The sequence below is a fragment of the Epinephelus moara genome, chromosome 14 (assembly GCF_006386435.1).
Source record: "Epinephelus moara isolate mb chromosome 14, YSFRI_EMoa_1.0, whole genome shotgun sequence".
NCBI classification, from domain to species: domain Eukaryota; kingdom Metazoa; phylum Chordata; class Actinopteri; order Perciformes; family Serranidae; genus Epinephelus; species Epinephelus moara.
The window spans coordinates 20,233,291-20,261,236 of NC_065519.1; the positions used below are offsets into that span (position 1 = coordinate 20,233,291).

The 27,946-nt window shown below is 42.0% G+C and overlaps 2 protein-coding genes across 2 annotated transcripts in view; one reads left to right on the forward strand and one right to left on the reverse strand.

Moving 5' to 3' along the window:
- The window catches only part of ltk (leukocyte receptor tyrosine kinase), an 86,236-nt gene extending 80,705 nt beyond the window's left edge, over positions 1-5,531 (forward strand). Inside the window, exon 29 of the mRNA XM_050061612.1 lies at positions 13-5,531. Within this exon, the coding sequence (XP_049917569.1) occupies positions 13-1,068 (1,056 nt within the window). The 3' untranslated portion in view covers positions 1,069-5,531. The remainder of the gene's footprint in view (positions 1-12) is intronic.
- On the reverse strand, positions 3,935-26,286 carry itpka (inositol-trisphosphate 3-kinase A). Its single transcript, XM_050061613.1, has 7 exons — positions 25,572-26,286; positions 19,060-19,156; positions 15,416-15,629; positions 12,624-12,828; positions 9,428-9,529; positions 8,854-8,925; positions 3,935-7,147 (listed from the first exon to the last, which is right to left on the reverse strand). The coding sequence occupies exons 1-7, from the start codon at positions 25,989-25,991 to the stop codon at positions 6,875-6,877; spliced, it is 1,383 nt and encodes a 460-aa protein (XP_049917570.1). The 5' UTR covers positions 25,992-26,286; the 3' UTR covers positions 3,935-6,874.
- Positions 26,287-27,946: the final 1,660 nt, after the last annotated feature.

Sequence of the window (27,946 nt, forward strand, 5' to 3'; positions counted from 1 at the left end):
GCTCTCCATCAGGACCCAGATGTGATCAACACACCCCTACCTGTAGAATACGCCCCCTCCTCAGAGGACGATGGCGGAACAATAATCCGTCCCTCTGACCACACCTCCACCAGCCTCACTCCACTCCTGGTGTCCCATGCTGTCTCCCAGGCTTCCTCCCCCCAGCTGGGTCTCTCCTCTCTGGGCCTGGGTCCGACTCCTCTTCCCCCACAGCCTACCAAACCTCGCCTCCTCCTCCAGAGGACCCAGCCTGTCCACCACGAAGTGACATCATGCCGCGAGGCTCTGGAGCCGTCCTGGGCCGAGCCTGTTCCCGCTCCTGGTTTGTCAGCAGGGGGCCACTGGCTCCACCCTGAGCCTCCTCATCACCGGCCGTGCTCCAGAAACAGCTCCTCCTCAGGGAGCCAGAAGCTGAAGAACAAGACAAAGAACCTGTGGAACCCCACATACGGTTCTTGGGTTTTGGAAAACTTCCGAGGGAAGAAAACACTCGCTCACACTCAATCCATGCCGCTCTCAAGCTCCGCTTCTTCCACTTCCAACACACAGGCTCCTCAGACCTGCAACACAGCCTCAGACAGCAACCAGGCTGGGTGCGACAGCGCCACCAGCACTCACCTCAGCCCTTCCAGCCTCTGCACTTCCTCAACCTCATCCCCGTCGTGTCAGGCTCAAGCTGCCCAGAGCACGTCCTCCCACAAGACCGCAACAAGTGGTGGCACAAAAGCTGGTATAGACCTGGCTAAGCTCCAGAGCTTCCCCTGTGGCAATGTCAACTATGCCTACGATGAGCAAAGCTACGAGGCGGAGAGCCTGCCCTTGGTTATACCCAAAGCCCCAGAAGCCATCACAAACACCAGCTCTGCTCCCAGTGTCTCCTCAGGGACCAGCCTGGGACTGGTGTTAGGCCTCCATACCTCCTCATCTTGTATGCCAAAGCTGCTGCTGAAGCGCCACGCCAGCTACGGACACGAAGACGTGAGGAGACACACCAAAGCTGAGAAACCCACACGTGACCGAGACTCAGGCTTTTCTCTGTCTGAGGATCTCAGCGTTACCCCAATCTAAGAAACGGCTTACTGTAACAGGGATTTGGAGTGATGTGAAACGTCACCCGGAGCTCCTTTTCTCACAACATGAGAACTTCTGGAACAAAAAACATGACCGTGAGGGCTCCACCAGTCCGAGAGCCATAACATCAAATTATCTTAGCTCCTGGAATGCTGGAAAACACAAACACTCCTCTGCACTGTGATACAGAGAGCCAACGCTGGACTCAAAGCTCTTTCCTGGGCCTCTGGTCGATGGTAGCTGAAACACTGAAGCTGAAACACTGGACGACACGCAGCCCAGCACTCTCTCAAGGTCCACACTGCTGGTGACGGCTGTCATAAGTTACTGCTGTAGCTGGACTCCTTTTCTACCGATTTGTTTTTGTTCTTTCATAAAAGCTTTGGTAGTTCTTTATGTTGCATTATAGTGTAGCTGGAGTTTGTAGTATTCCGTGTACAGTACGACCATAACAAACCAAAAAATACTGAGCCCCAAGAGAATCTCCAAGCATTTTATCCATTTCTTTTTTTACCTTTCTTTTTTTGTAATTTTTAATTTCAGATGTTACTAAAACAATTTCATTTATAATTGTATACCTGTACATACTTTAGGAACTTACAGTACAACATGATACACATCTGTGATTCTGATTTGCTTTCACCCTAAGTAATGTGAAAACACAAACACCTAACATACTGCAATAACACGTCTTTGATTTGTCTCAACAAAAAGTATACATGTGTTTCCATCACTTCCCCAGCAGGTGGAGTTTGCTCAGTTGATCATGGACATGCTGTAGCTCATTTAGACGACTCTCATTCTATTTCTATGGTTTAGTTAAGTGTGGGATTTTGGTCTTGTGATAACAAGTAGTGAAGCTTTCTCTTGCCGTCCACTGATTCCTGGTCAGTGACTCTGACCCCTTCCTAATTTAAGCTGCTGGTTTCGGTCTGGTGCTTACAGACAGCCTGGCAGAGTTACATCTGGTTTCCTGGAAACGGAAAGGATAACTTTGGTATTTTTTTAACCTTGAACCCTCTTTTCCCCTTTTTTTCTGTCCAAGTGACTAATGGGAACATTCATTTTCGGAATGGGTGTAGTATTGAGAGATTGCTGCAGCAAGCAACCGCGAAACAGGCTGTGATATAACCGCTCCATCAATTTACGTCCACTAAAAGTGCTTGTTTTTGCCACTGACAGGTCCAGATTGGTATTTTAAGTGCCTGACAACATTATGGAAAGCATCCCTCCAAAGGTCAACCTGTATGTTGAAAGTAAAATTCTTTTTAAGCAGAAACAGCCCCGAAATCGCTGACATCAGACGCTCCGGACTACATTTAAATAAACAGTCATTTTATCTCTGTAAAACACACTTTATTCAAAGTTGACAGTCACTAAATAAAACTCACAAAAGCTGTCCTGGTTAATCCTCCCACTATTCCAACAGTCGCCAGCTCTGGTTTGATTGAAATTCGCCCTTAAATAAATCAGTCAGATGTGAAAACATGCTGCTCTGTACACGCTGAAATGACTTGTTGTTTATTTAACTGAAGTCTAGTGAGTTTGGCGACGACAATTTCGGATCTATTCCTGGTTAAATACAGAGAATGTTAATATTTAACGAAAAAGTCTATCTCTAGGGACCCTTCTCCATAATGATGTCAGACACTTAAAATAAACTGGGCCTGTCAGCAGCAAAAACAAGCACTTTCAGTGGACATAAACTGACGCTCAATAGTAGAACAATTTCAAAAATTGTTCTCATTCAACAATTAGACATAAAAATATGAGAAAATAGGGTCAAGGTTGAAAAATACCAAAGTTACCCTTCAAGTTATTCCCAGTTTATTAATTGAGTTTTTGTGCGGTTAAAGAAAAAAAAGATACAATGTGTTTACAGGTGCAAGCAGGCAGATAACTGTGTGATTTACCTGTGGACAGAGCCAGGCTAACTACTTCCCACTGTTTCCAGTCTTTATGCTAAGCTAAGCTAACTGACTGCTGGAAGTAGCTTCAGATTCACTGTACAGACGTGAGAGTGGTATCGATTTTCCCATCCAACTCTGCAAGAAACGATTCCCTTAAGGTGTTAAATAGTTTGAGGTGATCACCGACTCCTTGTGAAAATCACTTCCTGTATGTTCTTTAAATGCGTGGAGTTTGTGCTGAGATATTTTTTTGCCAAACCACATAGATCTTGATTATTTTTGACTACTACCTTCCCTCGTTTCCCAAATATTTACTTCAACTGCAGGAGGTCTCATTGATGTGTAAGCGTGATGAATTTGATAACCATGCAGATGTAAAAAAAAAAAAATGATATTTTTGTACTCATCTCGTACACTGGACTAACCCATAGCATATGTAGCTGTTTTATCATTTACTTGTATTAATTTATGTTACTGTTGGATCTGTATTTGTAGTCGATCACTGCCATTAAATACCACCGCGCTGCATCTGCTGATGTGGTGCCGGTAGTACCCATGTTTACTCAGCAGGGGGAGGTATTCAGCTTTGATATACCAAACATGCTGCTGCAGGTATCTCAGTTCATACAGTTCAAATGTTTATTCAGTATTTATGTTTTCAGTTTATTCTTATTTAATCGATTCAGTAGTTGTATTTGATGTGTGTTGTTATTTTGAGCCTGAACATGCTGATAGTTTATTTTTAGTGTGCTGAATGACATTTTGTTTTAATGCTCAGGCCTGCGGATGTTAGTGAGTGTCGTCTTGGTTGCTCAACATATTTTAGAGAAGCTGTTTCACCAAACGGCTCATGTCGTTTTCTAAAGATTTTTAGCGACAGATTAGTGTCATTTACTGTGGGATTTATTTCACAGAGAAAGAAAAACAATCATCCTCGTCTTGCTCACAATGTATATTTTTTACGGCCTGGTGTATTTTATTTCACACTCATTAAAACGTTTCTTGTTTTCTTTATGTAGCTGAGGGTGTTTACGCCTCAACCAAAAATGCAAAGACATTCTATGCAATATACTGTCCTTCACACTTTGATCTAACCTACCCATGCCCCAAATAAATCCACATATATTGATCGTATTTGTGTGAGTTTGATCAGTTACACAGCCTGAACTCTAACCCATTATTAAGATACCACAATAGTGTTTTTACTGTTTAAAAAAATAACAGTATTTGCCCTTTTTAATTCCATATACAGTTTCACTCATTTGCACATCTCTGACCAAAAACCAAGAAATGTGCTGTGACAAAGAAATGAAAATAATTACAAGTTTGATTACAGGAATAAAATCAGTGAAAGAAATATAAATTGATATACAATAAACAAGAGTTTGTCAGAACAGTGACACAGGTAATGCACTCTGATCATTACACAGTATGCAGTAACATATTGACAGTGTGTTATGTGTTGTAGTCATATGACTGTGAGTTTCATACTGCACAGAATCTCTCCTTTAATATAACACTTACAGATGTGACGCCCGGTTGCCAGAGGAAATGTTGGCATTGTATGTTTCTGCAAACCACGAGTTTGTTTACATTTCAATAGCCTTGCAGTTAATTAATGTGTGGTCATGTTTGGGCTTAAAATGTGGTTTTGGTGGCACAATCACGTCTGGAAGTGTCACAGTGTCTCTAAAAACAATCAGTTTTGTTGTTTGTCGGTCTCAAACAGTGGTCTGCAGCTTGGCAGCCATCTCACCTTGGTCAAATGCCATTGATATGTATGAATGGATTACTAAACAGGCCTACTGGACCCAGGCCCAGGGGCCCAAAGTGTCTTCACTTGCAAAATGTTACTCAAATTTACACACACCGACCAAGAAGAGACTCAAAATGAGCACATAAAGACCAAAACAACCACAAAGAGACAGAAAATTACTACAAAGAGACAAAAAACAACTACAAGGATACACAAAATGACTACAAAGCAAAAACAAAATGGCCCAAAAAATACACAAAATTGCCTCTAAGAACCCAAACATCTACAAAAAGACAGAACAATCACAAGAGCCCCGTTTCCGCCCAGAAGTACGGTACGGTATAGTTCATTTTGGTGCGCTTTTTTTCCGTTTCCACTGTGAAATGTTGTGGATGGTTCCAATGGATCCCCATTTTTGGTCCCCCCCTCTGTTGGGGTACCTAGCACACAGATCTGGTACTAAAAGGTGGAGCTGTGAACACTGCATGCATTGGTCAATAGTAAACGGTCACTTTGCTCAGGGTTGAGTTTTGGCTGGTTTTGTGACCACTGTTCATACCATGGCAAGTTTTACATTAGTAAACTATAACTATAAAAATAAAGGATGTTTTGCTCTCCTTACAGCCGCTGTAGTCTGAGAAAAATTAACTTAATTCACTGGGCCGACTGCCGGCGACTTTTAAGGTGGAACCTTTTCTGGTAATGTTACTCAATGCATGAGTTGACGACGGGAATCAATCAACACACCTTAAATTTCAATATGAAAACTTTGACCATTCCATTAGTTGACACAGACTTTTAGTAATGAGTGGATCTTCAAACGTTTTAAATATATATATTCATTTCAACCAAATTATGTGAACTACATATATTCTAATCCTCACTTGGAGAAAAAAAAGCATCGTAGAGCGTTGTTCCTGTGGGCTCCGGCCAGCTGAGCTTGCCTGAGAAGGACTAAATGCACAAACCTACTATTTTTAAATATCCCATGGAGAGAGAGAGTCTCACTGCAGCTGGTTGTAGTTTGTTCTGAATATGCTGACGTCCAACCTCGTTCTGTGGACGATAAAGGAGGTGCAGACTTCCATCTATAAGGAAATACAGTGAGTGCTGGATGGAGCAGTGAGTGACAACAACCTCGCCCACATTTAAGAGTACTGTTAACGGTGGAAACGCTAGGGTCTAGGTCTGAAGGGCTACTTTTGGTTCCAAAGGTACCATACCGGGGCCCTGTGACCTTCACTTGCAAAATGTCACTCAATTTAACACATACTGACCAAGAAGAGACTCAAAATGAGCACAAAAAGAGATGCAAAGAAACACAAAATAACTACAGAAATGGACAAAACAACCACAAAGAGACAAAAAATGACTAAAAAAGACACAAAATTACATCATTAAGACACCATATTACCTCAAAGAGCCCAAACAACTACAAAAAGACAAAACAACCAGAAGAAGACTCAGAATGACCACAAAGAGACACAAAAAGACACGTAACAACTTCAAAAAGACACAAAGTCTGTGTTTCCTGTTTAGGGTAGGTGGTGGGGCCCTTTGCATATCTGTGCCCAGAGGCCCATTGTCTCATAATCCACCCACATCAATATGATACGCATAAAACCTACAAATGTAATATATCTTGGTTTGCATGAACGTACATTGCCAACACTTTCTCCTGGCAGCTGGGCAGAGATGTAACATCAGGGCTGAGGGTAACATGGTAACAAGGAGAACTGAGGACTTGTAATTGCTCACTTTGTTTTGATTCGTGTTTCATGAGCATTTCCGTCATGCGTAACACCCTGTCCCTGAAACTGAAATGCAGAATCCATACACTTTCACTTCTGTTCATTTTGCAGGAAGTTGAATTAGTGTCAATTCATTTGCTCAACCGTTCAGTAACTAGTGACAAATCCTCTGCTCCTCTCTGCTCAGTGTCCAGCGAGTATTTTCTGTCAGTGGCGTTTATAAGGCTCATCTTTGAAATGTTCTTTATTGTCGCATCTCTGCAATCTTTTCAACATTTATCATCATCCAGCACCCAAAACAACATATCTGAAACCCCCCTCAGGCTCTCTCTGTGGTGTCCATTAAAAATAGTTTGACTTCCTCTCACCCACCTACAGGTCAAAGGTCACTGACCATCTGTTTCTGTAGTTTGGCTGTTTTCTTTGGTCACAGAGCAAAACGTTTCTCCGCTCGTCCCTTCATCGCTCACAGATTCCAGAGTGTGAATGAGGTTCTCCAGCCCCCACAGGTATCCGTCTTCTCGGTTGCCTTCCTGCCAGGGAATGTCATGTTTTAATGTCTGGCCCTCTGGTAGCGCTGTGGTCTTGCCAAAGTCAATGATCCAGACCTGTGCGTTGCTCGTGTGGTCGTGGATAAAGAGGAGAGAGCTGCCAATGACCTACGGAAACAAGAAGGGTTTCCAATGAGCGTTTGCTTTTCCTTCCTCTGCTTCATCCAATCATGCCTACATCCCTGCGACCTTATTTAAGGACATCACACTTTGGGTTTGCTGCAACTCGTGCTTTATTCTGCTTAACTCAGACCAGTTGTCCTTATTTGAGATAAAGCACAATAAACTGGTCAGTGTAAAAACAAGATGGCGGCCAAATCATTCAACAGCTGATCACGGCACAAAACCTGATCGAATTATATCATTAAGACTTGTTCATTTATGCTTAATAATGTTTCTAGTTTGATATGGTATACACATTTGACACATTTTAGCAACAGTAACTAAGCTGGCTAAGACTCTGATAATTAGAAAGTACTCGTTTGAGGACATTTAGACTTTAGTATTGTATTATCACAGTGTTTCACACAGGCCCATTAGGTGTTACAGACTATTCCTACAGACAAAAAGGACATTTCTTACAAGACATAAATCACAAGGCTTTTATATGTGTTGCACCGTTTGCACTTTTGTTTTTGCACAGCCATGTTCAGGCACCAAAATTAACAGTTGTACACTTTATAAGACACTGGTGACTAGACTGTTATAAATAAGTCCACTGTGCCCACATGAGGACATCTTCAGAATCTACTTCCTGTTTAAAGACGATGCTCAGTTTTTTTTATACTCATGTCCTACTGACATAGACTCAGGTCTCAGGACACAGATGGGTGACAAAAGTTCGAATTTGTCAAACTGGTTAGTGAGCAAACAGAGTCGGAACAGCTCAAAGGATAAACAGTTTAAATAGCTACAAGTAATTTTTGGACGTCCTCCGAGCTGGACGCACTGGCTCAGGGAGGTGATGCAACATCTCAAATTTGAGAAATTGAGTCACTTTAGGTGGCTCCTTTCATAATTTTAAGATAATCTGGAAACCATTTATGGATTCAATTAGAGCTACAATTTAACCTCCCATCTTCCTAAATGTAACTCACAATATAACAGATAACACAATGTCACATTTATCAGCCTGTCTTGTATCTTCTTCTGTCTTTGTAGCCCATCACTATGAGATAAGCCCACCTGTTTTTGCGTGTATGTTTTTCTTTTTATCATTGTTGTGTTGCTGAACTGTATACAAAAGCAGTGTTCCCATTAATCCTTTAAAAGTCCTACGAAGGCATTGAATTATTTTATCTAAAAATAAGGTCAGTTTTAAAATGTCTTAAATCAATCTTAAAAATTATATGACACTGAAAGTACAATTTTATTTATTGCTTTTACTGATGTTGCCAGGTAAAATCTAAAAAATTTTTTTGTTAAAATCTATTTTTTGTTAAGTTATTTACAGAATACCTCTCACATTAATGTTACAGAAATCAGGATAGTTGAACCATCAACGCTCATATTTTGCTTCCAGCCAGGATGCACAGAGCAGCAAGTTTTTTTTTTCTTCTCCAAGTTGGATTATTGTGAAATTGGTCTTTAATTTAATTTAAAAAAGTGGCAAAAAGTGCCAATAAAAATATTAAAAAAACAAACAAACAAAAAAATCGTTGGCCAACGTGTTCTTAGTAAATTCAAGAATATCTTTTAGAAAAACAGTGTTCAACCCCTCAGGTAGACTTTCAGATGAAGTTCCTGCTGTTGCAACACTATTTTACAGCGCTGTATGTTTGTTTTTCCTGTAACGTGTTACGATCACTCGTCACCTCGTGCTGCTTGAAGAACTCGGACATCTTCAGGGCCTGCCGGATCTCCGTCAGTCTGCTCAGGTAGGACTTCTGCGTTTCAAGAAAAAAACAGTAACAGATGTATCATAAAATCCAAACACTACCTGAAGCCCAATGATTTAACATCAGATATATTTTAATCTGAATCTGTAAATTAGCAGCTACAGTAATAACATTAAAGGGTGTTGACACAGCGTCTGTTTGGGAACCTCCCGCAGTAATAAAAAAGTCAAACAGCATTATTTGCAGTGAATATTTGCTCTGTGCAGATCAAACACTTCAAAGTTGTTTTATTTCATCAGACTGTCCCCAGCCTGTTTTAAATGTAAAGACTGAACATACAAAATCATTTATATGTGTCCAAACACTGGACAAGGATGTGAGAGCTTACTCAGCCGCCGGCTTTGTAGCTGACGACGTCTTTTAGGTCATACCTACAACACCGCCTTGTGTGCAGTACATGCACGGTAAAGTATGTTTTGTGCTTGTCCTTACATGCATGAACACACAACGTATACTGTTTGTGTGCAGAGGTGAAGTGATTGTCACGTACTATGATGCTGACGTTCCCTTCGACAAAGTCCTTGAACACCTGGATGACATCCTGCTTCGATCTGGTTTTCTTGAAGTCAGTCCGACACGTACCGTCACATTTCTGAAAGAGAGGAAATATTACACGATAACATGACTATTGACCTGTGATTGGACAGAATTTGTGTGCATTCTTTTGCAATAATCTAATTTAATTCAGTTATTTTTGGACAATCGGAGGCAGCAGAAGCAAAACATCACCTGATAAAGATGACATAGGGAATGTGTTAGCAAACACTTGTCTATTTACACATCCAGCAGACACGAAGTAGCATAAGCACTTCTTTGGAGTCGTGTTTGTGGCTCCTTAGGGTCTCGGACCATCAGGTACAACCAATGCAGGTGTTCTATCAAAGGACTGTTACCCGGTCGAACAGTATTTCCCTCCTGTTATTGCATGGCACCCCTCTCAGTAGTTAGGGGAAGGGTTTGGTTCAGCTACAGGTAAGACCAAAAAGTTATGGACAGAGAAATCGTTGTCGACACGACACTGGCCTTACACTAAATTCCACTGTCGCAATGTCATGAGAGTTTTACCTGAGTTGGTGCACACTCCCATGATCTCTATCGTTTGGTGTAAGGCAGGCATGTCCAAAGTCTGGCCCGGAGGCCAATTGTGGCCCACAGACCAATTTTAATCGGCCCTCAGCTTGACTTTCAAAATATTCCATATGTGGTCCTTTACACGATAATGGTTAATCGAGCAAGATCACCTGGCATTTTTACCCTAGACCTCACAATGATAGGACTATCATACACTACGTTGTAGACAGACATGAAACTTCTGATGCGAGAATCAGTTGGCCCCCAGGTGTTTTCACGTTGTTTTACCTGCCCCCCATTCAAAAAAGTCTGGACACCCCTGGTCTGTCTGAGCTGTCTAAAGTCAGTACTTTTTACGTCTTGACGCTCTGACAAAATCAAACGTTAAATTTTGTCATAAGTTTTTAGTCTTGTCTCATGCAAATGGCCAAAAAAATATACACTCTCTACAGCGCCAAACAGGAAGTAGAAAACCGGGTAGACCGTAAACATGGAGGGGACTCCGGGGAGGCAAGAACATGAACAAGTCTCGGTTCTCTTGGACTGTGGAAAAGGAGGAGAAACTCGTGGAGTGAACAAGAGTTGGTGTTTAATTCGGCGTATATCTGATCCACCAACCAGCACTTATTTTAGTGAGAAATCTTAATTTTTGAATGGTTCCCCTCTCATTCCCTCAGCCTTACAGCGCAGCTAACCAACAGAGGCTGGTAGTGAGTTGAGGCAACATAATCAAAACTGTAATGTATGTCTGTGGGGTTGAACGCCTTACTCAGTCCACCTGGCACATGGAAGGTTGTTAATGTCGTCCAGGAAGGGCTGCTACGCCTTGGAGTATTTTTAATAGAGCCTTGACGGTGATATCTCAGCTCTTCTAGCTTTAGGTGTGCCATCACCTCTATGACTCAACGGGCATGTGAAGGTGGAGCCCTGTCCTTCCATGGTCGGCCAGAAGGGACGCAAAAGCCATGGAGTTTGATTTGCTGCTTGAAATGGACTTCTGGAGCCACTCCAAACACAGCAGCTACAGGTTTCGGTGGTATATTACGACCGTACATCTGTGGCAGAGTTTCAAATATAGATGACCAAAATGGGGCAACTTAACAACAGCAGAAAAACATGTGGTTTAGGGTAATGAGGGCATACCACACCTTTTATCTCATGTTTCTACAGTTGTGTGTTTTTGCAGACACGAAAGGAACTGTTAATATGCCTTATTCTCCACTGAAAGCAGGATGGGAATGTTTTGAAAAGTATCTGGTTGTAGTTTTCAGATAGTAACCCTGCAGAATCCCTAGTCTTTGCCAGATCTTATAGTGTGAAACCAAAAAAGTCACATCTTCATCATCACTTTTAAAAGTCTTTTTAAAGTCCCCTAGATTATGATAGGCATTAGTGACAAATACTGTTCTAGACATAAAGCCAACACCTCCTCAGGTGAGGCCAATCAGGAACCAGGAGCTGTCAGGCAATCAGTCCCACAGGCTGTATGCATTTAGCCAGTCAGAGGGCACATCACATGGTGGGATTTATTATGAGCAAAAGGACAGCATGCAGGACTTCTTTCTTTTCTTGCCTATAGATTATATAAAAACTATTTTGGGGTATGAATTAATTGTGGATTTAGCAGCCTAATTTAGGAGCAAGACAGTCAACTATCAAATCTTGCACAGAACTGCAACCACACAAAGAATTCTGGGAGTAAACATTAGCAAATAGTAACGTATAGCTGGTGATCATGGACGTAAAAGAATGACTTAGTGTAAAAAGAAATTAAACTGGCAAAAATAAAGATATGTCCAGCTTGGATTCAAGAGAAAATCAAGTTGTAGGAGGATGAGGGGACGAAATCACGAAAGAGAGCTAAGCTAGTATGAAGCCTGAGGCTGGAGGTGATCCGGAGTGACTGTCAGTGGACCACGACTTCAGCCTCCAGACCACAGTCGGTTCATACGCAGCATCTGGCCTTCGAGAGAGACCTCACACAAATGCCTGGCTGGATGAAAGCAGCGGGTCCTCGGGAGATACCTCACTGAAATCGCCTGCAGCTCCTCTCACGGTGAGTCCAGTGGTGTAGCTGCCACAGTTTCTTTTTAAAGATATTTTTTTGGGGCTTTTTAGCCTTTAATGTATAGGACAGACAAGCGTGAAGGGGGGAGAGAGAGAGGGAGTGACATGCAGCAAAGGGCCACAGGCTGGAGTCGAACCCGGGCAGCAACAGCCTTGTACATGGGGCGCCTGCTCTACCACTAAGCCACTGGCGCCCTGCTGCCACAGTTTCTAACACAGATTTGTGTAAACGTCTTAAGTGCAAACTTATTAGAGTTGGCAGTGGTGGTTAAACTAAGGTGAGAGTTATGTTGTGGCATATCAGTGGAATTAATCAGTGTTTGCTTCAAAAACATTCTCGATTTTGTTCATGGAAAATGTTTGTGCTGTGATGTGAAGTTTCTGTCTGTCACCATGAGGTTTCTGTCTGTCAAGGTTGGAGTGTGATCTCTATCAAAGCATGGGTTGTTAAGCATCCCGGTGATACCTTGATATCTTGTCATATAGTTGTATTGGCATTTTTACCACATTTCCAACCATGTTTTATGGGCGGACTTTGCTCTGTCTACCTTGATCCCTTCTATCCTGAAGCCCAGGGTGTGGGTGGAGCTCATGGTCTCCCTCCACTGCATGTAGCGAGGCTTGGTGACCCCTCGTTGGGAATGCTCCTGGGGAGTCGGCCCTTCGCTGTCCACCTCCACCATTTTCTTGTACAGGTCTTCCCTCGGCTTGGGCCGCTCCCGCGCCCGAACAAGCTCCTCCTCCAGGTATGTCCTGAAACAGCAGGAGGAATGAGGCCTTCAGGTGCTGCATGTTTACAGACTCCTTGCAATTTTAAACATGATCTCAGCATGTAGGTAAATAGCAATGGTTATTTACTTTCAGGGTTTGTCCTGCATTCACACCCTTAGTTATTAAGATGCAAGATACATTATTTACTTAGAAGGGAAGTTTCATATCAGAGGCCTCTTCTCAGAGCTCCTCTTTAACGGTGTTCACTCGTGCAGAACAGGTGACCAGTCATTTCTGTACCGCTCAGCTGTAGGAGTATTAAAGTCTGCTGGTGAACAGCACAGCAGCACACTCACAAGTGTGGTGTTCGTAGGAGACAGTTACGTGCAAACAGATGTGAATTTCAGTTTCAGTTTGTGAGCCACACTTCCTCTGTGCAGAAGAGGGAAGCTGAGAGGAGACTCCAGCGCTCAACTGTGTGAAAGTCTGAGTGTGTGTTAGCGTTAGTGCAAGTTAGCGGTTTTGCAACTTTGTGGTTGTGAGTGTTTTTGACAAAGGGGAGTCTCCAGGGACACCCTGAGTGTGTGTGTGTGTGTGTGTGTGTGTGTAGCCTGACAAATTAAGACACGCACAGACACTTAGTAAGCAATAAATGTTTTGTTCAAGTGTGTGTGTGTGTGTGTGTGTGTGTGTGTGTGTGTGTGTGTGTGTGTGTGTGGATTGCACATTTGTATGTTGGCCCGGAAACAAAGTTCTCAGAGACCTGCACGAACATTTGTATGTATACATTCATGTGCGCATTCATGCATATACTATATGAATGTGTGTGTGTGTGTGTGTGTGTGTGTGTGGATTGCACATTTGTATGTTGGCCCAGAAACAAAGTTCTCAGAGACCTGCACGAACATTTGTATGTATACATTCATGTGCACATTCATGCATATACTATATGAATGTGTGTGTGTGTGTGTGTGTGTGTGTGTGCGCACATGATGCAGTGAGGCACCCCGCCCGCTGTGGCAGGAAGCCAAGCATATAGCCTGCAGTTATAACAGGTGTTCCCTTGTAGAGCAAAAAACCCTTTAGGCGGCATGTACTGTCTCCAGGCTTCACACGTCTCATTAATCCTCTTCAACAGAACAGGAGCGTTAAATACATGGATAAACAAGGAAATGATCTGACAGCATTTCAAATAAGTATAGCAGAAATAAGAGGTGCAAGTCCTGATTGCTAAACTCTGAGGCCTAAACTTTGAGTCCTGAGTCCTAAACTATGAGTCTTGAGTTCTAAACTATGAGTCCTGAGTCCTAAACTATGAGTCCTGAGTCCTACACTATGGGTCTTGAGTTCTAAACTATGAGTCCTGAGTCCTAAACTATGAGTCTTGAGTTCTAAACTATGAGTCCTGAGTCCGAAACTATGAGTCCTGAGTCCTAAACTATGAGTCCTGAGCCCTAAACTATGAGTCCTGAGTCCTAAACTATGAGTCCAGAGTCCTAAACTATGAGTCCTGAGTCCTAAACTATGAGTCCTGAGTCCTAAACTTGTAATTTCAAATGTTATTCCATTTTAACAACAGAGTAATAATCTATTCAATTTACTCAAGTTGTGAATGCTTTTTAAAATTTGTACTTATTTGTAAATTTATTAGAAGTTGTTGCGTCTCATCTGTAATTTTCAACACATTTTTGGACTTTCCTTTCATTTTTTGTTGACCATGGCATAGTTTTTGTATGCAGACTAAATCATCTTTGGTATCTTTTTCCAACTGACGCTCAGTAACGTAACATTAGTTCTTCATGGTTCTCTCCTGCAACTTGACTGGATGTTGTTGGACTGGTTCAAACAAAGTGGATCTGGGGAATTAAGTGTTGACTGGTGGAACCTGTTGGTTCAGGAAATGAAGGGACATGAACTGATTTGTGGTACACTTTTTAAATAACATACTTTTTAATCTTTAGGTTTGAAGAAAGCCATCAAGTATTTTCAAGTCAAACGGCTAAAGTCCAAGTGAGGTCACAGGTCAATGGTGTTAAAGTCCAAGTCGAGTTGAAAGTCCTTTTTGATTTTGTCAAGTCAAGTCCACACCTGTTTGGATGTAGAATTACCCTCAGAACCTGTCTTATTATGCACACTACCATCATTACTGAGAATTGCGAGGAAGATGATCACAATTTCCTGGTTAAGGCCGCAGCCCCCCACAGTAACACGATAGAGGGAAAAATATTAAGGATGTTTTCTGTATGGAAAGTATGACTGCTAGACTGCAGTTTAAAACTAATATAATTCAAACTAAAGGGGCACCTGTTATTTCATACCTTTTTAAATGATGTGATCTACTGGACACTTTGACTTCCCATTAGGCATTTTTAGTATTAATTTATAGTTCACTTCTTGTTCCCTGTTTACTTTGTACACTTTTAGTTCACTGTTATGTTAAGGTTTGTAAGATCTCAAGCTCCACAGATTCTTTTGCAAGACATTTATGCCTGGGCTGTGTCTGTGAACATACTGACTGCACTGTGAGACTGGGTTTAACTTGTTGAAAATAAAAAGTAGTTAAAAAAAAAAGATCAATAAATGTCTGAATATCTATTCTGAGTGATAAATAAATATCTTACTCCCTTACCTCACTCCCATCTTGCAGTCCATGACATTGGGAAGTTCAAAGCTCGCCAGCAGGTCAGTCATATGAAGGAAAGACTCTCCGTCTTTCTCCACGGTGCCGTGGTAACCGGGCACAAATGGGAGTAGTGCATCATCCCTCAGCTTCTCAAAGCACCGCATCTCGTTTTCTGAGAACTTCTTCAGGATGTTTCCCTCATCTGCTGCTTTGAAGTTACCTGAGATGAGACAAAGCTTTGGATTTCAGGCATTCACAAACAGGACAGATAAGAAAATGTGTAGACATTTAAAGAAACATGCCCTGATTTTGTTAGACCGTCCTGTACTGTGCCTGTGTGATAGAAATTATTTTAATTTCTAGTGACATGAAGCTTGCGCAAGTTAAAGCAGTAGGTAACTTTGTGATGAGTGTCACTGTATCCTGACAGTAGTACATGAGGCAGATGATCTGTGAGAAAGATCATGTTCCTCTGCCTCCTCCTGGTTTTTCTGATGGCATTTGCATCAATCCACCGTGGCTGAATGAAAACAACCAATCAGAGCCGAGGAGTCTCTAACTCAGCTGTCAATCACTGCACGTAAACTAGGCAGCAATGATCAAATATGAATCAAGATTCTGTTACTGCACTGTAGGTGGGGCTTAGTTTTGACTCAAATATTCCCAACACGGCGGCTGGATCACAAACATTCTCATTTTACAACTAAACAGTACACTAAAATATGTTTCTAAGAACACTTAAGGTGAGAAATAGGCAATGCAGTGACAGAATCTTGATTCATAAATTAGCAGTGCTGCTGAGTAACAGTGTAACCAGCTATATTAACGCTGAGTTGCTGTTGATGTGTTGCTTAAGCTTTTGTTAAGCTAGTAACATCGTCATGGGCTTGTGTGTGTCTGCTACTTTTCGTGAAGCAACTCAACTGAATGTCATCTAAAGTTTGCTTATGATCAATGTCCGAGCGCTATCTTAACATCATATTCTGCCGCCCCACTTTGCACATAAAGGTAGCATAAGCTAACTTAGCTAAATAACACCATAGCACAGCACAGCTAGAAACAACTACATACGATTGGTTGAAGCTTCACCATGTCATTGGAGCACTAGAAAAGTTGAGGTCAGCTCAGCTTTGATTTGTAGTGCGTCACACATGTGTGCAAGTGTTGGAGATCAGTTTGTAGCCAGTGGCGGAGCCAGAAAATTTTCTGTGGGGTGGCCAGGATGGTTATGTGATCATTTTGGGGTGGCAATGTCTCACTAGAAAATATAGGGGTATTTAGGGCACCTAAACCACACACCTCCACAATATTTGGAATACAGGTAATGGTGGAAAAGATCAAATAATATTCAGTGTATCTAACTTTTTTTTCTTATGCCTGCAAGTAAAGTAACAAAGATGCTTACACTATACAAATGTAGCACAGGATTTTCAGTCCTGCCCCATCCCACTCCCACAAAAATAATCCCATCCCATCCCAATCCCATGAAAACGAAAAAAAAAAAAAATCCCGTCCCGTCCCAATCCCACAAGAATGACTCCTGTCCCATCCCGCTCCCGCGTTGTGTTTCAGTTACAGTAAAAAAAAAAAAAAAAATACATGGATCACACAATGCCTACCTTAGTTGAATATAAACCCAAATATGACATCTAATGTTGTGTTTTGATGTTTATTGCCTAATTATGTTTACATTCACTCCACCTTGAAGCTGTTCAGAATGATAAACACATTTGATTTCTGATGTGGTCAGACAACACATCATAAGAACCATTTCTGAGAGAGAAAAATGTAGTTAAAGTATTGCAGTAAAAGTAGTGTTTGGTTCCTCTGACTGTTATTATTATATATGACATCATTAGATTATTAATACTGAAGCATCAGTGTTAGAGCAGCATGTTACTGTTGTAGCTGCTGGAGGTGGAGCTAGTTTCAACTACTTGACTATTGTTATTATGATAGGCCTGTCATGATAACAAATTTTGCTGGGCGATTAATTGCATCAGAAATTATTGCGATAAGCGATAATATTGCGTAATATTGTGCTTTTAAGACCATTTTTATTATTGTTGTAATTTTGCTGTTTTTAGTCCATTTTTTAAACTTATATAATGATAATAAATGCATAATGATGCAAGTACACCCTTTTAAAGAGAAATACACATTTATCTAACAAGAATATTTACGACTGCAAAAAATAAAATTTAAATATCCGAAATAACACGTAAAAATATCGAAATAAATAAATACAAAGAAATAGACTGTCAGTCTCTCACTCTCAGGTGTGCAGTTAATTTGGTCGTATTAGCTCTTTTTGTTGAGATGTTTTTTAGAACAAACCCGGCACACCAGCTCGTCCAAATTACTGGGCTCCCCTCTGTCATTTGGTTTAAATCCAAAACACTCCCACACCGGAGCCGTGGCATTTGGTTTAGGAACAAGTTCCCTGTCTTTCTCTTACGCTCAACTCCGCGCTCCACTCCCTTGCCTCGTCTCCCCCTCACGAAGATCGCACTGTGTGTGTCTGTGTGTGTGTGTGTAGCCCATAGCCCTGCCTCCCCCACAGAGACAAAGACACTCGATGACAAGAGCTTTCCCTCCGTTCATTACGCTAATGAACCAACTCACCTGGCTGCCAGAGGATGCACGGCAGTGAACGCTCTTGTCGTCCAGTCTCTTTGGTGGAGAGAGACGAGGAAAACAAACACGAATAAATATGGCAAATAATCCCATGTTTTCCACCGTCTTTGTCTTCTCTTCTTTTTGTTTAACGGCAGTACCGTCTTTGTCTGGTCGCACCTTCACGCCAAATATCCAAAACGAAGGATGTGCACGCATCTAAAGTGTCCGGTAGTGCAGGAAAGGTTCCGCCCACCGGCTGTGATGTGGTGGTTGGGGTCAGGCCAGGGTGGCCAATAGGGTGGCCAGGATTCAGCGTGAGGTGTCCACAGCCACCCCCTGCCACCCCACACCTCCGCCATTGTTTGTAGCTTCATGTCACCAGCTTCCATTGAAAATGACCTGTAGCCTTTTGCTCACAGTAAATGGACTGCATTTGTATCGCACCTTTCCAGTCTTCCAACCACTCAAAGCGCTTTTTACACTACATGTCACATTCACCCATTCACACACTGGTGGCAGAGGCTACCATACATGTTGCCACTCACTTACACACTGACAGAACAGCCATTAGAAGCGATTTAGGGTTCAGTATTCTGACTGTAGAGTCAGGGATCGAACTGCCAATCTACCAATTTTTGGATGACCCGCTCTAGCTACTGAGCCACAGCCGCCCCAAACAGCATTAGAGACTCCTCAGCTCTGATTGGCTGTTTTTGTTCATGTATGGTGGATTCTTGCAAATGCTAATGGCAGCTCTATGAGGGGAGGAACATGATTTTTATCACAGATTATCTGCCAGTATACAGTGACAGTTTCAGCAAATATAACGCTAAATTATTTTTCTAAAAGTTACCAACTGTAGCTGTAATGCTCTTGAATTTATTGTTTGTTTGTGTTGCATGGAGACGGCGTTAAAGAAAGCAACAGATCTAACGTCAGTCATCCATGACAGTAGTGTTTCAGTGCCTTTCAGTGAGGTGAGAGTGCCTGACCGAGCACACAGACACAACAATGATCTGAACAGGTCATACCTTTATGCCCGGCCAGCTGAACCCAGTTCAGTTTTCTCCTCTGTGTAGCGCTGAAGGGCCAGTGGACGATCGTCTTCAACTTCCACCATGGCTTACTCTGTAGAAGACATGCAAGAAAACAAGCACTGAGTCAAGTTTTTGTGTCTGTCTGTCTGTCTGTGTGCCCTTGTTCCCACAAATAATCTGAGAACAGGAAGAAGTCTGACCTACGCTGTCTGAATGGAAATCTGATCGAATAAGCGAGTCAACTCAGTAAATCTGATGCCAAGCTTTTGGTTTTCCACTGTGTGAAACCTCCAATCTAGGTCAGCTAAATGCCATATCTGTGGAACCTTATATCGTACTCAACATCTCTTATTCAGCACCTCCAGCTTGGTGTGGTGACAGAGGAAAATCTACTATCTAATATCAGCTTACAGCTTAAGACATTTTCTGCTTTATATTCAAGGAGGATTTAGAACGTCACACTGGATGAATAATTTGTCATCTTTGGTCAAATGGCTGTATCTCAAGGGGAAAGTGAACACCAAATATCGGAGGGTGACACTGCCCTCGCTGCTGGCCTCTCAGCTCCCACTCGCTTGTTAGCAATGTCTGAATTTTTTAGTGTCACACGAGCGTTTGCAAATCAAAGTGTGCACTGAATCCTGAACAAAGAAGAAAAAAGATGACTGACGGGTGAATTAATTTTTCTTGGCAGAGGTGGTAAGTTTTTCATGGTTGTTTGTTTAAGGACTCTTCATGCCTCCCTCGCTTTCTCTTTCTCTGTCTCTCACTATGCACGCACACACACACACACACACACACACACACACACACAAGCGTGCGCACTCACACAAAGAAAACACAGCAACAGCTTGCGAATTTCACAGAGACACGGTGGTGTTTCACACTTGTGGAGAACTGCTTGTTTCATTCCCTCCTAGAAAACTGACCATATCTCAAATAAACTTAAACACCAAGAGGTTTTTTTCGCGTTTCCATCCAGTCATCTCAAATTTAATTACAAGGAAAATACACTGAATAAACAAATTCCCCGGCGCTGCAGAGGAAAACTAGTACATGCCGTTGGATCCTGTTTTTATGCTCTGGAGAGGTCATTTTATTCTGTGTGTTCTGATTGAAAACAGGAAATGAAACAGGGACTCTTGAGTTAGTGAAACGCAAAGCCCTGCATGCAGCCAGCCAAGTCTCTTAAATGTCAGGTGATATGCTTGACTTACCATAGTGCTTCTTGTTTACTGATAATATCGCATTGTGAAGGTGAGCATGTGTTTTAAAGCTGCAAGGCTGTGACTGTACTGAAGAGGTCTGGATTCATGAGGTGTAATGTGTTATCCTCAGACTGCCAGGGAATGGAAACTTAGATGCGAGTTTTGATGTAAACACGACGACCCTGCAGCTCTATCGCTAATATTTATGTTTGACACACAGTCTGACATTGAAGCTGTTAACGTGTTATTCGCACCACGCTGTCCCGGCCGGCCTTGATGACAGAAACCACAAGAGTTTGTACTGATAACACTCAGAATAATGCTGGTTTCACTCTCTTAGAAGTTGAAATAAAAGGTTTGCACACTGCATCAAAAGCTGCCTGAATAACAGAGAAGAAACTGAACTGCTAACAACTCATTGACAGCTGAAATTTGACATGGAGCCTTAAAATAAACAGTTTTTTATGAGGCATTACAAGAAAAAGAGGTCGGAAAACAGATTTAATCCTTATAAATGTGTAAACTTATTATGTTTTTATGCATAATCCTAATTTTAAAAGTAACTGCACCTGCTGGATAAATGTTTAGGAGTAAAACGTACAGTACAGTATTCAATTCTGCTGCTGATGCACAAGTAAAAAATGTTGGAGACTAGAAATACCCAAATAAAGTACAAGTACCTCAAAATTTTACTTAAACTCACAGCAATAATTTGTTGCTAGGGTCCTCTCAATCAAAACAACAACAAAAGATAGACTTTGAAGAGGTTGTCAATTAGCGTGGGATCATGGGAGTCGTCTTTATTGTTTAAAAAACCACCTTTGCAGATGAAAATCTATCTGACGTGACTCAGGCAGAAACCACGTTCACTTTTATTCACATCAGCCAACACTTAGTCACGCTACGTTATTTCATTCTAATGAAATGGCTGCTAACGTTAGCTGACTTAGCATTAACTTGCTAACTTTCCATTAGCATTAGCATGAGTCTACCACCCATACAGCCACTGTAGCTAATGCAGGGTTAGCCAGACTTTCTTCATCGTGGACTATGTACAGAAAACTATAAGGAGTCATGGGCCAAACAGTAGTAGGCTAAATGTTATCATCAATCACTGCTTCAAACACTGTTTCTATATCATGAAAGCCCATTTGCTGTAGAAAATTCTACACAACACTACTAAAAAGTTCAACATTTGACATTGCAGTAGTTTATTAGTGTGCCCACATATTACAAAAATGTCTATATCTTCCATCTTTTCAGGTCAGTCGCCATGTTTACTGAGGTAAATGCTCTTATTGACTGGTAATCAATCATTGTCGGTGAAGCGAGTGAAGAAGTGCATCGGCAGGGCTTGCTAGCAGTAGGCTAGTTGTTGAAGATGACAGTAAAATTGTGTTTAAACTAGGCTGTGCAATGTGCTTACAATTTATTAGAAATATGCTCACGCCATATTCTAGTTTATTTCTAAAAATTGGTCACGGGCCATTTAAAAACCAGCAGCAGGCCACAAGGTGAATTCAGTCATGGGGTAGCCTAGTACTGCTATCTGTGGTCAAAACAATCATGCTAAAAGCTTCATGAGCGTGTTGAACATTGCTGTAACGTCCAGGGACACACTGTCAGGAGACGCACACCAGGCAAATGTTTTGGGCGCCACAAAATAACTTGGGAAAAGGAGCCACTGATGGCCACGTTATTGGCACACTCTGTAATGACATCTATAAACCCCCAAAACGGCACTCTACAGTGCTCCATTGTTGCTCCAAAAACCACAAAAGTGGGGCCCTTTCTAGCGACTGATGACAGCTGGATACAATTAGTTAGGATAGTCAGCTAACTATGTGTACATATGTTAGGTGTAAGGGGTGTAAATCACGAGTTTCATCATGATACAATATTATATCAATTGTTTGGGCAACAATACTATATTTGCTGATATCTAGTTCTAATAGTCTGCCATGATACGATTTCAATTCGATGTAATTCAGGGGTCTGTGATCGATATGAGACGATATCAGAAAATACGCTCATACTTTCTTGGCTGCTTGCCATCGTCTGCACGACACAAGGCATAGACATGCCATGGGAATTTCAAAATAAAGGAGTGTCCTAAGGCAGATGTTCCGCATCAATGCTTTCACGTTGCATCGATGATATTGGAACGTTGATCGTTGAATCGATATATCAATACGGAATAATGTATTGTAACACTACTATGAGGTGGCAGCACAACCACCATGGACATTGTCACCCACCCACCACCACCCCTAAGATCGCCACTGATAATATTAGAATGTTACCACATGCATTAGTTTGGTAACTAGCATGTTTGGTGACATAGTAATTGTCAGAGTGAGCTAGATCAATATCAGTAAATTAGGTCTCTGCTGAAAATGGCTTTAAATTCATTTTAAAATGATGCTGTGTGGCAGAGAAAATGCTGTAGTACCATTACTGGGTATTATTCTGTCACATTGTATGATTCTTTCCTCACACTCCTTAGTTAGAGTTAGTTAAGTTAGAGCAACTAGAGGGGGTAAAGGGGATATGATGCCATTGACAGGCGACTAAATGAGACGGTTGGAAGATTGTTGGAAACATTTGAGATAGTGTCAGTACACAACTCAAGAAAATGTATAATACTGTTGAGGTCATTTTTAGACCTTTCAATGAAGAAATATTACATATACATTTAGGTACATAACTTGAGTAAATGTAAACTGTTACTGTCCGCCACGGCTTAAAACAAAGATGTTTTATTTACTCTCCCAAATGTAAAGGAGCCTGTTTCTAGGATTAGCCTCATGTTTGCTTTTTCCAGCCCTTTACACACTCGCCTTCTGCTCTGTCAGACCAGGACTGTTGTGTGTGCAACTAACTGACACACCACTGCTGATCTGAACAGTCAGAGCAGTCGTTAGCAACACAGCAAACACACCGACGGCGAGCTTCACCATTTTCCAACAATTCATTTCACCGAGGAGAACAACAATCAGACGACGTGACTCACTCAACCAACCATCATTATCACTCATGCCTTCCATGTCGCGCTGTATTGTCATCTGCAAGTGCTAATGGGATGTGAACTGCTGCAAGATGAACGAGTGAATCCTGTAATGATGAGCCTGTTTGTCTGTCTGTTCTCTACTCTGCTGCGTTTCCATTAAAAAACACTTTGCTGCTCACTTTTAGGAATTCATCTGTACACACACACACTGAACTGGAAAAAGCTGACGACTGATAGACGGTGTTTTTGACTTCCTGAAGTGGTTATTTGTTAAATGTCAAAGGCCAAGGCTTACATTACTGACCACAGAAACACATCATTACACAATGACATGTTAGTGTGTGCTGTGTGTGTGTGAGTGTGTGCGTGGGCTGATGTGTGGGCTGAAGGGGCAGATGCATAAGTGTGACTATATTCAGAGACAACACAACCAGTATGTTTCCATTCTGCGCTGTGATGCCTTTAAGAGCCTCTAAAGAGGTAGAATGGACTTTTATTTGGGAAAGACTTCACGTTGAGCCTCACTTGATTGAAGAATGTTACTGTACACTGTCTCTCGCACACATTCAGAGGCTTAACAGACAATGTGTATTCAGTCTGTTTAAAGGAAAGTGACAGCTCCAGGCCTTGTATGGAGAAGGCGATGAGAAGTGGTGGCACCATAAAAACACACACACACACATTGAAAGTCTGAGTCTAATGTGGTGATAGTGTAGACACAAAGCAGATTATGCTGTGCAGAAACCAGGACGTGACTCACGACGGTCACACTTCCCAACGAATCACACGAAGGGACAGTGATTGAGCCAAAGCTGCAAAAATACACATTGTCCTGCTCGAATCTAAATCAGAGTTTGAGCTTCTCGAAGATCTTAAACTGCATTATTTGCATGCAGGCGTGCTCATAAGAGCGAGACTTGTCAGCTACAAAGCTTTATCAGCCAAGAATGTCAAACAAATTTCCACCCTAAGCGTCTATTGAACTAAAGGCCGATCCCTCAACACCAGTCTGTGTGCAGAAGGAGGGAGGCACAGTGATAAAGGTCAGGGCTTACATACGTTCCAAAACATGATCTGACATTTAACATGCAACAGATGCATTATTATTAACAAGTTATCCACTTGTGTGACTGTTTTTGAGCCACTGAATCATCAACCTGCGGTTTTATCGATGTGTACAGCATGGCCTTTAAGATACTTCACAGTAAACATGATGTGTCACTTTGCAACACTATAAAGGTTATCAAGCTTTCAGCAGCGTCTTCGTGTTGGTTTAAGTTCTCGCAGCGCCTGGGATCATTACAGTGATGTGAGAGGCTCTGATAAGTCATTAAACATAAGGGAAGATAATGTGATTTCAATGGGGACAATCGAATTTCCTCAGAGATTATCCTGCGCTCTCTGGCAGCGATCTCGAGCTTGTTTAATCTTCCTTTTCACATGATCTGTAACAGCAAGAGGAAAGTAGTGCGGCTGACCGCTGCATCTGACAACTGACATTTCCCAGATCTCCAAACCAGAACAGATACAGAAATAACTTCTGCAAAGGTACAAGTGACAGATTTCTGCAGAACTCACTTCTTAAACATTTCATGGACTCAAGATCAGCCAAACAGAACAAATGCTAACGCTGTTATCAGCTGCTCTCTGCGGGCACAGATCCCAGTGGTCCTCTGTGAGGAAGTAGTTTGCTGGCTGCTGTTTATGTGCGGCTCTGCTTCACCATTTCTTGTTTGCAAAACATCAGGTCTTTACTGTAACTGGATAATTATAGAGGGTGCAGATTAGAAAAGATACACATGAGGTCACAGAGGGTAATTTGAAAGGTTTTTGTCAGTAAACATCCGGTGCTGCACCACCAGCCTCAGAGACAACTTACTGTACACCTATTTATATCACTTTATTTCAAATACATTATATTGTATTCCTACATTATAACCTCTGTAGTGTTTTTTGTCTTTTATTCTCATTTTTACATGTGTGATTTTCTTTTAAACATATTTGTGTGAGCATTGTAGCGTCACTGTGTTTGTGCACATGGCATTGAAGGATTTAAACTTGTCCTAGGATGCCTCATGCAGGCAAATCTTTGCTGTAGTTGGTTTAGTCATATAATATATAACAGTAATTCATACAGGGAGGCAACAGATTGTTTCATGCACTGTGTAACAGAAACATAAGTGGCATAATTTGCTGGTAAACCTGCCTCTGACTCATGAAACCTCAAACAAGGGAACCACTTTAATGGCCCTCTTCACTGGATCTTCATCCCCGTGCAGTTCACTCACCTCTCCAGTGTCCACCAGATGCTCCAAAGTGATGATGCCTTTGCTTTTGCTCTCGTTGTCGCTCAGTAAATCATCCTCGGACTCCACAGCAGAGGAGCCCGTGGAGGAGATGGAGGAGTTGGACAGTTTCCTGCGCAGGGTACCGTCCACAGCATCATCCCAATCCTCCTGCTGCATCTCCCGGGAGGAGCCGCCTCCCTCCGGGGTGATGGTGACCTGCGGTACCCGGCGCGCATCCATCACAGTCGGCGCTCCGGTTGCGGACGACGGGGCGATTTGAGCGGCTTTCTGAATGAGATCATCGCAGATTTGGGATGCTTTCACTCCGGCTGTTCTCCTCTCTGTACGGGCCCCGTCGTTTATTCCAGTCCCAGAGAGTCCGAAGTCTTTGGAGGTCTTTCTCCTGCACTCTTTGGGCATTGGAGAGCTGAATCCGTCGTGAGAGCGCACGAGGAGAGGCGCAAAGACGGATCTCTTTAATCTTCCAAATCTGGTAATTTCACTTTCAGAAAGTTCAGAGTGAGTTTAGGTGTTCAGTCGGTCCCCTGCGGTACTTCCTCGTTGTTTGTTGTCCGAGTTTTCACACATAAAAAGCCTCTGTCAGCCTCTGTGCTCTGTGCGCACTGTTGGAAAGGGGAACCCCTCTGTGTTGGTGGCGTGGCTCGCGCTTCGTCGCGGTTACACGCGCGCGCCGGCGCATTCACTTACACAAGTGTGGCCTACATGGCTTTTCATCTTCCGCATTGCCTCTCTCGCTTCCTGACTGAAAATTAAACCAGTTGACGGGTTCAGTTTTGTGATAGACTCTCCTCTGTCTCGCGCTCATCTCCGACATTAACCCTAAAATAAAGTGTGACTGCACCTTTAAATCAATATGTGCTCAACACACATGAAATAAAACATGTTTTAGTTGCTGCACTGAAAAACATGCACACCTGCAGAAACCTTAAAGCTTCAGTCTTCAAGCCTTCGAAATTACACATAAGTTGGCATTTAATTAAAATAACTTTTATCTCTAATTTCGCGGAATTTCAAAATAAAATACGGAATCTGGATATTCAAAAGGCTACTTGTGAAATCTGGCGGCATAAGAGGAAGTTAAGAGTATCTGAAGTTATATTGTCGTGCCATTGTCATCCAGGAGGGGACGCTCCTGTGCGGGTTTTTCACCTGACAGCTGTTGATGTGAGAGGAAACAGTCAGCACTGAGAGGACAGATGGTGTGAAACTGGATGATGAATCACACTAACAACCACCGTAGTGACTCAGCCATTATGAAATTAATACATTTACAAGTTAATATTTCCACTACCATCTGTATCATGTTTATGGATACACAACCATTCAAAAGTTTGGAATCGCTGATCAGATGTCTGAGAAGATGACGATTCAATAGTCTTGAATGGTCTTCAGTGCTTTTAGTATAAAAAATTAGGTTGTAAAAAGTTCTCTTTAAATATAGATGTTATGTTTGTGTGAAGGGTTTAGACAAATAAGAATAAACAGCAGTGTTTTGCACAAGGACAGTGACGGACCCAGCTCATTTGGCGCCCTTGGCAAGCTTCCCATGACACCCTCCACTATCTTTTATACTTATTGTACATTATTTATTACAAACAAGAACAATAGCTATACGAAATCAACATAAATAAACAATTTAGCCAACAAACAATAATATCAAATATCAAACAAATGAAGCTTTGCCTTAGTTCAGGCAGGAAGTCATAAGGATTTACCTCCACCACCCAGCCTCCGCCTTTCTGATTCAGAGTTCTTACATGGCTCTAAGGTCAAAACAGTATTTAATGTCTTGCTTGGGCTCACTCTTTTATATCTGGCGGGGGGGGGCTCCGTGTTTTGGCACAGCGTGCTGCTTGTCTAATTCAGGGAACACCTCAAGCACCAACCACATGCGAGACGAGATTTGTCCTGACTGAATAAAAGAATATGATATGTGCAAATTTGCGAACTTCAACTTTTTCCTTGTTGGTGTGTGTAGGCTTCTGCACCTCAGATGGCTTAAGCTTTTTCCATTTTCTCTTACTCTAATGCTCTCCACATACACCCCACTACACCATACCTGAAAATACTGTAGCATCACATCTCTAGATCATATTTACCTTATGTTAGTTTTTTTTATCTCTCTGGGTGGCACCCTAGGTGGCTGCCTGTGTCGCCTGTAGGATCTGCCACTGTACACAGACAATCAAATGCAGTACACTACAGTGGCTCAGCTCTGGGGCAGTGTGGTTGCACTGTGTTCAAAGAAGAACTCATACTAAATAAAAAATGGTCCCATTTACTATAGGCTAGATGCCACGAAAAATACAAACCTATCTTTGACATGGTTTTCTTGTCTTGTCTTGTCTTGTCTT